Source organism: Copadichromis virginalis, linkage group LG12 (genome assembly GCF_057382275.1).
Source record: "Copadichromis virginalis isolate Kocher_CV1m ecotype Utaka linkage group LG12, C_Virginalis_male_GT1.1, whole genome shotgun sequence".
NCBI classification, from domain to species: Eukaryota; Metazoa; Chordata; class Actinopteri; order Cichliformes; family Cichlidae; genus Copadichromis; species Copadichromis virginalis.
The window spans coordinates 24354144-24367694 of record NC_140629.1 but is presented as its reverse complement, the minus strand read 5'-3'; the positions used below and the strand labels follow the sequence as shown (position 1 = coordinate 24367694).

The following is a 13551-nucleotide window of genomic DNA, read 5'->3' as shown; positions in this document are numbered from 1 at the left end:
TAATGGTTTTGAAACTTAATGAAGATGTTCATGACAAAAAAGAAACAAACTAATAATTATTCTTTATCCCATTTGTCTTTCGACTTCTTTTGAATCTTTTTTTTAATGATACATGTAATATTTTAAAATGAAACAACATTTGTCTTATTTAGATTGCATTAATTGATTTTTCAAGTTGACAAACTTTATGATTATGGCTAATTATAACATAAATATGGAGTCAACGCATATATTTCAACAAGAGATGTAAGATGGTGTGTTGAGAAGTATTTTGAGAAACTGATGAAGAAAAAATGAAATGGGGGACAGATGAAGTTAAGTTAGTGGATCAGGAAGTGCAGAGAAATAATAAGGAGGAAGTGAGAGGAGCTATCAAGAGAATGGAAACAGGAAAGGTCCAGATGACATACCTGTGGAGGTATGGAGAAGTCAGAGAGAGAGGGCAATGGACTTTAACTTGATTGTTTAATACAATTTCAGAGGATGCCTGAAGAATGGAGAACTGCACAGTACTTCAAGAACAAGGATAATGTGAAGAGCTGTATTAACTACAGAAGAATAATGGTAAAAAGCCATAGCATGAAGCCAGAGTGCTTCATGTGCTATGTTTGCCTTAAGAGTGTTGATGGAGATGTATAGAGAGCGTGATAAGAAGTTGCACCCTCTCAGCACTTACGATAAGGTTTCAAGAGATAAATTTTGGTACTCCACGAGGAAGTCAAGAGTGGTAAAGTATATGAATGTGGTGGAGGACATGTATGAAGACAGCGAGACAGTGGTGAGTTGTGTGGTAGAAGTGACAGATGGGCTCAAACTAAGGGTGGGCCTGACTCACAGATTCAGCTCTGAGCCCTTTCTTGTTTTTAATGATGATGAGCAGGACTTATGTTTGCAGACAACATTGTGCTCTATTGTTAGAGCAGGTGGAAGAATGCCTGGAGAGGTGGTGGTATGCATTGCACTAGCAAAAGTCAGGGGCCCAAGGTGGACGTGGCAGAGCTGAAGATCCTCAGGAACAGCTCAGGTTGAGTGGTGTGGAGAAAAAGTTAGAGAGGCAATCTTTTTGAAAGGGATAGTGGATATATTGGACAAATTATGTCATTAGGACATGCAGAGGGCTGCAAAAAATACATGTAAAAAAACAAAACTAAAACTCTGTACACTCATGGAGTTACAGTATAAACCTCTCCATATATTTGCAAACAATTGTCTTGCAATAATTATCTATTTAAAAGAAAAAAAACAACAACCCTCAGGTCATAAAATAAAATAAACATTGTGACATTTGAAAAAAGTGCTATAAAGGACATCTTGGGATGCTGTTTTATATATTTTAGGCCACTCAAAATCCAACAGCAGATAAAGTACAAGCAAAAACATTATGTTTTATTTATACAATAACAATTGAACAGTTCAAAATTGTATAAATAGATGCCTGGAGACTGCACCACATGAAAATGATGCTATTTAGCAGATACAGTTGAAAACACAACTTTAAACGTGTTTATGTTTTTGATATATTCTCTATGACACTTTGCTTTAGGCACAGAAATTGAATTTCAAATTAAATAAATATAAAATCTATGCACATACTATGAGCTCTGTTATCCACCAATTTTATTATAAAACATAACAATATCAAGCATGCATTTACAGACATGTGTTAAGTTCTTACAGTTACCAATCGCTATGAATACCACCAAAAATGCTTGTGATATAAAACCCTTTATTAAAGTTATATTTTACATCTATTAAACATCTTTACTTTTTTTTTCTTAAGAGTGAATTATCTGCATTCAGACTTCCCTTTGAAGAAAATGTACCATTTGAATCATTTATTCTATTTGCAGCACATATTAGCTTTTTGATTTCCCTCCAGGTCCTTCGTGCGTCACACGTCGTCAAACACGCCCTTCACTGGAGGTGACAGAGTGAGGTAACTTCCTGCTGTGGATCTACAGCATTAAACACAGTGATACAGTGTGACAGAAAGGCACTGTTAGCATTCTTTTAAAACACAATATTATTCAGATTTATTTTAACACTAACCAACTATATTCTTGGTACTGAATGACATCATACCTTCTGTTGGGCGACTCGTCATCACTGGAGTCTTCCTGCAGTAAGCCCGTCTGCTGCTCGTCGGCCTTTTCGTTTCTTCTGGTAAATGTGACAACTGTGAATACAGAGAAGAAAAGATGCACAACACTAGTAAGCAGGTTGACTTCTTCTACAAGGGGTGGCTATAGCTCCAGAGATAGAGGTCATCTACTAATTGGAAGGTTAGCAGTTCGATGTATGCATTCACAGAAAAACCGTACCTGTATGACTGGGTGAATGACACAAGTTGAATAATGAGTGCTTAAGTAGAGTAGAAAAGCACGATATAAAAACCAGTTTATTTACCATATAAATCATGATAATCCATCAAAACTCCATGTTTGGTGTAATTCAAAACAAAGGGGAAAGGTGGTGACATGTTAAAAACTCTAGAAATGTTCTTCGTAATAATCATCTGCAGCAAAGAAATGACCGTCATCTACCATCTGCTAGATATTTATATATGTAGAAATATATATAGATGTAAAGCAGGCAGTTGTTCATGTGCAGCGTATTAGGTTCTTGCCACATAATTTGAATCAGATTGAGATCTTGAATTTGACTGTAATTTTACAACACTTTGATTCCAACTTGTTGCTGCTGCTCAGAATCATTATCTTGTTGCATTACCAAGCTACAACAAGGCTTTAGCTGTCAGACAGATGGCCTCACATTTAACTCTAGAATACTTTTTGTACAGAGCAGTTTGTGGTCAACAGGTGCCCAGGTCCTGAGGCCCAAATCATTACACCTGCACACCATGCTTGATAACTTGTATGAGGTGTTTTCCTGCTGTGTTTGGATAATAAAATATAAACCAAAGCCATGCTGCCATGTTCTTTTTAGAGAAAAGAGGCCTTCTTGTGGCAGCACTTCCAAACATGCCATACTTGTTCAGTCTTTTGCATAGATTCCTGTATGATAAGTTCTTTTTACTTGTGTCATGTTCATAGAAACCTAAGAATAACTTCCTGTGGGAACACAGGGGTGGTGCTTCTTCCAAAGAAACCCAACCAGGCAAGCTGTAAAGCCTGTATGGATATGTATCTCATGTGGGTGAGGTGCCCTAGGTCTAAAATTATAGATTTTTAGTTTCTTGTATGAGCAGCAAGTTAGGTGGACAAATATCGATTTAAAAAAAAGTGTGAAGAAAATATTAGATAGATGTAGTGATATGAGAAAGAGCCCTACCACTTTTCTTGATCTTTGTTACAGGCTCCTTCTGGTTATCCTTTAACTCAGTGTAACCAGCTCTGTTCCGCCCAGTGGCCCCATCGACACCATACCGCTCCCTCCACGCCTGAAGCACAAAACAAAGTAGGCACACTATACACACAAACCAGTAGAACCGGCAAGCCAATAGGCTGGATAGATCTTCTTGTCTTGAGCAACTAAAGAAAGAAAATATCTACCCATCTTCGATTCTCTCCATCTTCAGCTCTTTGTCTTTTCCTTCTTTCTACAGAAGAACAAATTATAAAACATACAGTGCAAACATGACAAACATACAAAAAAACATTTTTCATAGGTTACTATAATAATGCATGAAAACATTAACTGTAAAAACCTGGATATGTTTAGCTGCCAAAACTGCTCTGATGCACAGAAACTTCAGAAAGAGTAAGCAATTGAACTTGTGATCAAATTACCTCTTTTGATGAGTTCCCTGCCTTCATCCACCAGGTCAGAGATCAAATCATCATCAGTGATGTACTGATGGAAGCCCAAGCGGTTCAAACAGCGAGACCCCAGACTACAAAACAAAATGATTGACATACATACTGTAACACATAAGTTCTTGTACTCAAGACAAAAACGTGATGGGTTTTTCAGAGCAGATTCCTTCTGCAAAATGGCCATTTTATTGCTCATAATTAACCTTCATCTTAAGTGTATCAGAGTAATAAAAAGTATAAAACTACTACATCTCTACCGTGCAATTTGTGATAAACAGGTGGGTAGTGTATAGCTGGGATGATTTTAACCACACTGGATTAAATTGGCAAATAAAGGGCGTGATAATGTGTTTGGAAATGTGTTTGCACTACAGATTCTGGACAAAAGCAGAATTCAGTAGAAAAGCTAAAGTCCTATCAACTCTACTTCAAACAATGAGTCCAACAAAAAATTAAATTGCTATTTTTAAGCATAATTTAAATAACAAGTGTTTTATACTTATACAATATTTTACATCATGAGTCACAAAACCATCAACGCTTCAAGGATTATAGACAAGACAGATTTTTACTCTATTATGAGATAAACTGTAACAATGTTACTTACTCTAACAATATTATTAAAACTTGTTATTTGTTCCATAGCTTTCTTTAAATATATTATAAGTTCTCATATTTCTCATATTTATAGCTGTACTTATACATCTTAAATCAGCCATTGGACTATTTTTAGGTGGGAAAAATACACAAGAATGTGCAAAAGTTGTTAGAGATTGCTGGTTTACTTGTAATATGTAGCAAAGCACAGCAGCAATACCAGCATGGGATAATAGATGTAGAACCCATCTGATATAAATGACAGCAGCTGCATAGAGCCCATAATCTGATAAAAAAAACACAAAGAAAAGAAAAACACACATTTAATTTACAGGTACAAATGTCTGTGTGTGTGTGTTGATACGTGAATTTGTGGAACCCACAGAGGTGTAAGATGTCTGTACTCTGTTCTTGTGTGAGATGGCAGAGTCCATGTGAATCATTCCCAGAAAGTTGAGGCATAAAGGTGGAGTGAGACGACAAAATAACCTGAGTCATACAGGGAAAAAGAGAGAGAATATTAAAATTAGGACAACACAAATTAAGCATACCAGACTGAATTGTGCTTCCTGTTTGGAAAGTCTGACCTGTAACCTATCGTTCCATTGATTTGAAACCAAAATGCAAAGATGTGTTTGACTAACTAACTTTCCATTTCAACTCACTTCATCCCTTATAGTGTAAATATGCTGCACATACATGCCACTGAACAGCAGGCTGTAAGCATCAGTCTGGTGATGTGGCACCAGGTAATAGTAGTTGAAAAATCGTATCCTGAAAACTGTGGAGTAGACGCACACGCACATGAACAGGATACCCACAAAGCACACCATCTGTTGGAGAGAAAAAGGAAACATGTTTGAAGGTTAGGCTTGAACTGAAGAGAACAAAATAACCAACATGTTTATGTTCACAGCAGATTTCTGTTGGTTTTAAATAAAATAATAATGTGGGAGTCCAAGTGTTTGAAAGGCAAACTTTTGTTTCTTTCACCAATTTTCTGGCAAAAAGAAAAAAAAACTTTAAATAAATCAAAATACTATGTCACTCCTTGTAGTAACGTCATTCTAACGGGATTAACGCTGACAGCACTAATACATACTCACCTCAATGCAATGATAGTTGTACCATTTTTCAGCCAACTGAATAAAGACCGCAAACAGAGAAAGGACGGGGTGTGTGCTGAAGAAGGTGCACTCAGACCAGATTACTGCAGCGGAGAGTAAGCACAGGAGGACGGCCAGCAGCCTGCAGAGGCCCTGTCTGAGCACACACTCCCAAAACCACTCTGAACACACACACACACACACACACACACACAAAACAAACAAATATGCGTGTAAGTGCAAACTCACATTTATGTTATACAAAAAAAAGGCACATGACTGCCGCGAAGAATTTATTATTAGACCGAGTGTCCCTAAAAGTTGCATGTTGTTTGCCAGACGACAAACAGTTCAAAAAAAGAGAAATATTCTTGTTGCTAACTGAAAACAAACCACAACTTTCTATTATGGCAGATATTCAAGAACATTTTTAAGGCTGTATTAGATATATCATCAATGCCATAATAAGTTTTACTTTTAATACTCCATGTGGGAATCTGAGAACTCACCTACAGTTGGAGTGTAGATGAACCTACGGATCCAGCCACGGTGTGCTAAAGGGAAGCTGTGGGTGAAGTGTCGGAGCGAGCTGTTCCGGCTTTTTGCTACATCTTCCAGATGAAAGGCCTGCTCTAACAGGATAGACCACTGAACCTGAGTCTGATTGTGTCTTTGCACTGCGCTGACCACCTGAAAACACACACGCAAATACAAAACATACAGGAAAGATGGGCAAACACTTTTTACAGGCATTTTAATGTGTAATCATATTTTTTTGCTTTATTTTTTTTTAATTCACAGTGCAATTTTAAAAAGAATTAATTACTTTTTCATGAAGTTTAACTAGGACTCTTTTGGTGGGAGGGGCATTCTGGTCCACGCGAGAGATTTCCACATTTATTCCCATCTCTTCTTGGTACTTTGTGGGACACTGAAGTGAAATGACACTCAAATGAGCCCAGTGTACAAGCTGAAAATGCACAATATATGCATGAGGAAAAAATTGTTTGTGGAATTTGGTTTCATTTCTTACCTTTGTCAAAATTATGTCCACATACTTCCTTAGAAAGTGGTTTTGCCTGACAGAGGCATGGATGCCTGCAACCTCCTGTTAAAAAAAGCAGATTATTTTTGTAAAGAAAAAAAATTAATATGCTGCAGTTTATTCTTTATTCTGTTTCAAGGTTAACCCTTGCCTCCATGACATCTGCAAGTTTCTCATCTGCCTCTGCCTTCTCAGTAGCCATCTTTGCTACCTTGAAGTAGCTCTTGGATAGCACGTAATTGTGGGAAGATGACAGCCAATAAGACCGTGGGATTTCCACCAAGCCATAGCCTAGCAACAGGACCAGGAGGAAGAGTCCCCAGGTGTTGGCAGCTGTAATCCCTATGGTCTGGAGGTCCGCCCTACATGATTTAAAAGAAAGAAAGTAGATTATGCTGATTATGCTAACCAGAAAGCACAAATTGAAATATAGTGCATACAGTTCCAACTCGACTTACAAGGTCAGTTTCCACTTTAGCTGAACAGCCACATAGATGAGCAGAGCGATGAAGATGAGAAGGTATGAGCCATAATAAAGTGCATTTTCAATTAAAGCTGTTTTGATCTTTCCAACCACTGAGAAAGCTCCTGAGCGTGCATAAGACTGCATAAAGGGCAACAGCAGCCTGCATGCTCACACAGAGAACAGACAGAAAGAAACAGAGAGAAAAGGAAAGTCAAAACATTTTTTAACTTAAGGTAGAATAGTGTGTAAAAAAAAAAAAAAGAAGAAGAATGAATTAGAGCCCAACTGATATAGGAATTTTTTCACCGATTATTGCTGATTTAAAAATTAAAAATATCAGCTAATATTTTTTGGAGACGCATTACAGATAAACACATTTCCTTAACATTTTTAATATTTAGTTAGTTAGTCAGACTCATTACTAAGATAATATGATAACTTTTTTCAAAACAGTCTGGTTTTAATGTCACAACAACTCATTTGCACTCTGCCTAAGCCTGATCAGACCCCATAACCCTTTTTCCTGAGTGAACATCGGCAGGTCCGTTTTCACATCGCAAAACTATGGCATCATAACAATGTGACTGGTCACATGAAATGATGAATCCAGACCAACAGTAACTATGATGATCCAGGACCAACACCAACACAGAGATATCAGATACACCTATTGCCAACAGGGAGGATAGAGAGTGCCCTCTGGTGGAACACTTAGACATCCTGACTCCTAACATGGGACGATTTATTTATCGTATGTTTATGAGTAAGAGGATCTTACCATGTAAGAAACTGAGACGTCCAGTATACAACTCTCCAAAACACTTCGAGGGTGTCATTTGGAATATAAGTCCAAGGCTCCTCACACTTGCCTGGTGGACTGAAGCGCACACAGAAGATTAAAGAATTAGAGAAAAAAAGCACACTGGAAGCCAGGTATAAAATTCTAAATGCTCAAAAGCCACATGGTACATCATCACAACTTTAACACAACCACACCTTGAATCCATAAAATATACACAGTATGGATTTTGTTGCCATTTCAAAATCACTCATTGCCCCTAAAAGGTTCAGTGCCCCCACATTTCATGACAGATTTCTAATAAAAAATAGCTCCAATAAAATAAAACAATGTACGAACTAAATGCGGTAACATTTTTGTAAAGAAGTATTACTCCTGAATTCTAAAACTGTATTTCTCAAAGCTGCGAGAGCCACGAATGGAATTTAATTCACCTCCATTGTATTAGGGTGAAGGGTGAAATCTGAGAGATGACACCGATCAGCCACTGTGTTAGATACACTTGCTCGTTCACGGAAATATCTGATAGGAAGGCAATAGTAAGTTGAATAACTACTCATTTGTGAATTTGGCATAAAATGGTAAAATGGTAAATGGTCTGTATTTATATAGCGCTTTACTAGTCCCTAAGGACCCCAAAGCGCTTTACATATCCAGTCATCCACCCATTCACACACTGGTGATGGCAAGCTACATGTTTATGCCAACATGTATCAACACTTCAGGATGCTGCTGGCTGTGGTGTAATGCTGTGAAGATATTTTCTTGGCAGACTTTCGTCCCCTTAATATCAGCTGAGCATTGTTTAAACAAGAGAGCCTACTGGAGTATCTCAAAAGGTCTCCACAGTCACCAGATCTCAATTCCATTGAGCACCTTTGGAATGTGGTGGAAGGAGAAATTATAATCATGCAAGTGCAGCTGACAATTCTGCAGGAATTATGTGATGCTATCATGTCAGTATTGATAAGAGCGACTTCTTGAATCTATGCCCCAAAGAATTAAAGGAGTCCAACCCATTGCTAACTAGGTGTAACTAATAAAGTGGCCGGTGAGTGTATGTAACACATAAAAATGATGAGTACTGATATCATCTAGGGGAATTACAAATAAGCAAAAAAACGCTGATTCTTAACAGTTTTAGAATACCAAACAAAACAGTAGAGTGACTTGAACTGAGTGAATAAAGTCTGTTCAGTTGTAAAGCTTTACTTGGGCTTAAAGCAATCAAATACATGGAGAAGTCATGTGAAAGATGAGCAAATGAGATTATGAGATCCCCGTGGAATGCTGGCTCCTTTGCTAAACAAACACGGACAAAGTGGATATGTGCAGATCAGCAGATTATCTGCTGTGTTGTGTATAATGCTGCATGGCGGTGGAGCAAATCTGGAAAACTATGGCCCTATTTCTGATAAATCAAAACAACGTCTTTACCTCATAGATGGAAAAGGAGACAAGTTGGCCTCACTCCTACTACTGGGGTTCGTTGGAGTTGCAGTAGTGGTGTTTGCAATGTTAGAATTGCACTGATTGTAGACAGCCTGGCAGAAGAGTAGAGTTTGCACAGTCAGGCAAACACATGTAAAAGTGCAGTGAACATAGTTAATATAAGACCCCAGAGGTGAGATTTGTATAAATAAACACACAGCTCAACCTTACTTAGAGAAATTTTTTCAAAAAGCACATAAAAATCTTACTCTTGCCCACCCCCACCCCCTGAAAAAATAAAGTTACACTAATAAAGAAATTAATGTCTAGTACCATGCTGACATCAAGTGGTAGGATGAAGACGATGAGGAAGCACAGGTACCAGGACAGCAGCGTTCCAAACAGGACCAGCCTCTGCTGCTTCCACAGATCTCCATAACGCTGGAGGAGGTAGAGGGCCAAGAAAAAAACGACCACCACCACAACAGCCAGCGCAGCACCACTCATGATGACTTATAACAAGACAGACATCAAGAGCTCATGACAGCAGACTGAAAAGACCTGGAAACAAAGAGAAAGAGGTGAGTGGTGAAAGCAGACAGAATATCAGCTCTTATCTGCTGGATAACAGAGAGAAACAGACCAGTTGAGATGTGGGGAAACATAAGTGACTAAAATGCAGTAACATAACACACTGCAATGGATTAATTAAAAGAAAGCTTTATTTATTTATAAGAGGAAAAGAAATGAACGAAAACCAGCAGGACCTTGAATTAATACACAAATCTGAAACTCTAGTGTGCCCAAAGATATTCTTTGACATTTCACAAACACTCAGAGAGGTAAGCTACTCTGATAACGTTCAGACCGAACAGAGCGAACAACTGGCTTTTAGAAAGTTTTTCAAGTGGGATATTTTTCACATAAAAAAGCTTTGAATCCTGTTTTCCAGATGTTTTGGAGTGATAACTACTGTTTTCAAGACGTTCATTTAGCTATTGTGGTCATGTTTTCTTTTTTAAAATCCAGAAGCGATGATTTTCGATGCATTTCCGCGCCGTGTTCTCGCACTGTTAACAGTCAATGCTGTGTTTCATTTCATGAACAAAGTAGGCCCACTTTTTATATATTTTATTTATTAGAGCCAGACAGACTCTTACCTGTGGAAGGTTCATTGTCATCAAAAAGCACAAAAAACTTTCTTAACTTACAGTCACATCATATTTCCTGGACGGGAACCCCGACAGATGTATACAACCTTTGAAACTACATTGCGTAACTAACGTTCGGTACGCCAGATTTGCTGGAGCAGCAGGGGATTCTGGGTATTGTAGGCACTAGTGACTGCTGAGAATTTCATCGACAACGTAACGCCAAGTGAATCATATTTGATACATGAGTTGTTATTGGGGTTTTTTTTTAACTCATATATGCCAATTAATGTTTATTTACTTATTTGATACTCCATTGTTTTTTTGTTTTTTTTTAAAAAGGGTAATTATTTTATGGTTTAGGCTTCAGAGTAGACACAAGTAACTCTGTATTTTATAAGCATTATTGCATCACTGGGATCCATTCATACAGGTACAGTGTAGACAGGTAGACAGATATGCTCATACAAATGATTGTAGGTTCAAAACCTGAGAAAGATACACAAATATAAACTTTTAAACTGTTGAAAAAGGAAGTAGCTTAATGTTTTTTGTAGTCATTACATTTGTAGCCAGTTTTTTTCTGAACTTAGTTCGAAGGACAGCTACATACTTTGCTAGAATATGTTGTGAGCTGACAATACTATCTTTAAATATACACCGCGTTCCAAATTATCATGCAAATGATATTTTCTCTGATTTTCCTAAATAGTCGATTCAAATGACAGCATGATTTTCGAGTCATCAAGCATTAGAGTATAATTCAAATGTTACTCAACAAACCTCCCAATGAAAACAGTATGTTTTTCAAAAATAAAAAACTTAAAATGCACTGTTCCAAATTATTACGCAAACAGAGTTTCAAAACATTTTAAAGATTGTAGAGAATTGAAAGTGGTCATTTGTTGAATTTGCAGCATTAGGAGATTATATTTACTGAAATCAAAAGCTATTTCAATCAAAAACCTCTTAAAAGGTCAAGTTACATATTAACATAGGACCCCTTATTTGATAGCAGTTTCACAGTTCTTGCATCCATGGAACTTGTGAGTTTTTGGAGAGTTTCTGCTTGAATGTCTTTGCAGGATGTCAGAATAGCCTCCCAGAGCTGCTGTTTGGATGTGAACTGCCTACCACCCTCATAGTTTTTTGCTTGAGGATGCTCCAAAGGTTCTCAATAGGATTGAGGTTAGGGGAGGATGGGGGTCACAATATGAGTTTCTCTCCTTTTATGCTGATAGCAGCCAATGATGCAGAGGTATTCCTTGCAGCATGAGATGGTGCATTGTCTAACATGAAGATGATTTTGTTGCGGAAAGTATGGTTCTTCTTTTTCTATCATGGAAGAAAGTGGTCAGTCAGAAAATCCACATACTTTGCAGTGGCCATTTTCACACGTTCAGGGGCCCTAAAGGGCCGGACCAGCTCTCTCCCTGTGATTCCGCCCCAAGACATGACTCCACCACCTCCTTGCTGATGTCACAGCCTTGTTGGGACATGGTGGCCATCCACCAACCAGCCACCACCATCCATCTGGACCATCCACGGTTGTATGGCACTCATCAGTGAACAAGACTGTTTTAAAACTAGTCGTCATGTAGTTCTGGGCCCACTGCAGCCGTTTCTGCTTGTGAGTATTGGTTAGGGGTAGGGATGGGTGCCAGTATCCGGTGCACCGGTTCTGACATAAACGGTAGTAACCAGACCGAAAAGCAGCGCACATTTCGGTGCTTTTTTTTTTCCTGCGATGTCATACACTTTGGATTCTAGCCAATCATTTTACCTTTCCAAGGAAGTAGGCGGGCCCAGGTACATACGTTCTTTTAGAGCAGAGCTACAGATTAAAAATGCCCAAAGCGAAGCGCTCAAAAGTCTGGCTGTACTTCACAGCAAAAGATGCAAACTCAGCAGCCTGCAACAAGTGCTTTAAGGTGATACTGTGATGACGGATGATGATGGCAGCAGCAGCCGTTCTTCTCTGAGTGAGTGGCTTAATGTTGTTCGTGTGTAATTTACATTGAGTAGGCTAACCACGTTATTACATTAATGCATGTAAGGTGAACTAGCAAACACCGTTGTAGTTACATGCTGTCTTCTTGTTTGATAGAGTGATACCATATATGCCCTATAGCTGCAAAAAAGGCTAACATTGTTATCTTTTTAAATTTAAATTTTTGTGAAATATCTAAGGTTTTCATTACATGTCCAAGGCATTCAACTATTTCACGCTTTTCAGCAACAGAGCGATCCTTTTTCTTTCCCATACTGCTTGAAAATTGTGGTCTGCTTAATAATGTGGAACATCCTTCTTTAGTGGTTTTTCCTTTAATTGGGCTCAACGGGCAAACTAATGATCATAGGTGTCCAAGGTTGATTTCAGTGATACAAAGAGTCCTGAGACACAATTCCATCCATGAGTTTAACTGAAAAACAACTTATTTCATCTTTATGCCACTTAAACACAATTTGCATAATATTTGTGTAAGTAAATAGCAGAAATAACCAGAAAATCTTTGCAGTAGTGTCTTATGAGGAAACCTCACTCACCCCACTTTTTAGTACAAGATATAGGATGAGGAAAGAGCAGAACAGAGTCAAGAGGCTGGAATGTGGACAGAGAAGCAAGCATATGAATAATGTGGCCATAATTCAGCATAAAAAGACGTGTGGATTGCACAGCATTGAAAGAGAAACATAATGGTGTTCTGTAGAAGACAGAAACAGTTTTTGTCTCCAGAGACATGCATATTCTGTATAGCACAAAGCTACATAAGGACAGGCTGAAATATAACAAATGAAACAGAAACAAATGATGCTGCTTCTTATTATTATACTCCTGATTCTGAATTTAACAGAGTGATACAATTTATGAAAAATAAAATTCATATGAACTTCAAAATCTATCACAGGTTCATATACAAAATCAGCCACAGGCTGATTGAACTTTTTTTTTTTTTTTTGCTTTGATTAAATTGCAAAGTGCTGGACCTGAAAGGAAAAGGTAATTTATAATGATATATTTCTGATATACTACGACTAATGAGCAATATTTTAAAACAGGACATCTTCTTATCTTCTTTTTATATCTTCTTGTGATATCTTCTTTTTCTTTTGCTAAATCAGTAAGACACAATTCTTTTTCATATTTTTTAATCCAACATACATATTTTTTCAGATATG

General features: G+C 37.8%; 1 protein-coding gene across 2 annotated transcripts; it reads right to left on the bottom strand.

Annotated features, from left to right (window-relative positions):
• Positions 1-1365: 1365 nt before the first annotated feature.
• On the bottom strand, positions 1366-10519 carry LOC146697097 (G protein-coupled receptor-associated protein LMBRD2B-like). Of its 2 annotated transcripts, none has more exons than XM_085475577.1 (18): positions 10432-10519; positions 9554-9781; positions 9227-9333; positions 7769-7867; positions 6983-7150; positions 6676-6886; positions 6513-6587; positions 6306-6410; positions 5989-6169; positions 5480-5661; positions 5073-5206; positions 4757-4862; positions 4562-4659; positions 3750-3853; positions 3513-3559; positions 3292-3400; positions 2083-2176; positions 1366-1955 (listed from the first exon to the last, which is right to left on the bottom strand). In XM_085475577.1, exons 2-18 carry the CDS (start codon positions 9725-9727, stop codon positions 1892-1894), a joined length of 2058 nt encoding a protein of 685 aa, XP_085331703.1. In that variant the 5' UTR covers positions 9728-9781; positions 10432-10519; the 3' UTR covers positions 1366-1891. The 2 variants fall into 2 exon arrangements, with proteins under 2 accessions (XP_085331703.1, XP_085331704.1); XM_085475578.1 differs by having other exon boundaries at positions 10381-10442.
• Between the last annotated feature and the right edge of the window lie 3032 nt (positions 10520-13551).

What these genes read in the sequence shown, in the direction of transcription:
- LOC146697097 (XM_085475577.1), bottom strand. Translation starts at nt 9,727, where the DNA reads ATGAGTGGTGCTGCGCTGGCTGTTGTGGTGGTGGTCGTTTTTTTCTTG. An exon ending in CTAAAGTGGAAACTGACCTT is followed by an intron (nt 6,887 to 6,982) that starts GTAAGTCGAGTT and finishes TAAATCATGTAG; the next exon opens with GGCGGACCTCCAGACCATAG. An exon ending in AGCCTGCTGTTCAGTGGCAT is followed by an intron (nt 4,863 to 5,072) that starts GTATGTGCAGCA and finishes TGTATGACTCAG; the next exon opens with GTTATTTTGTCGTCTCACTC.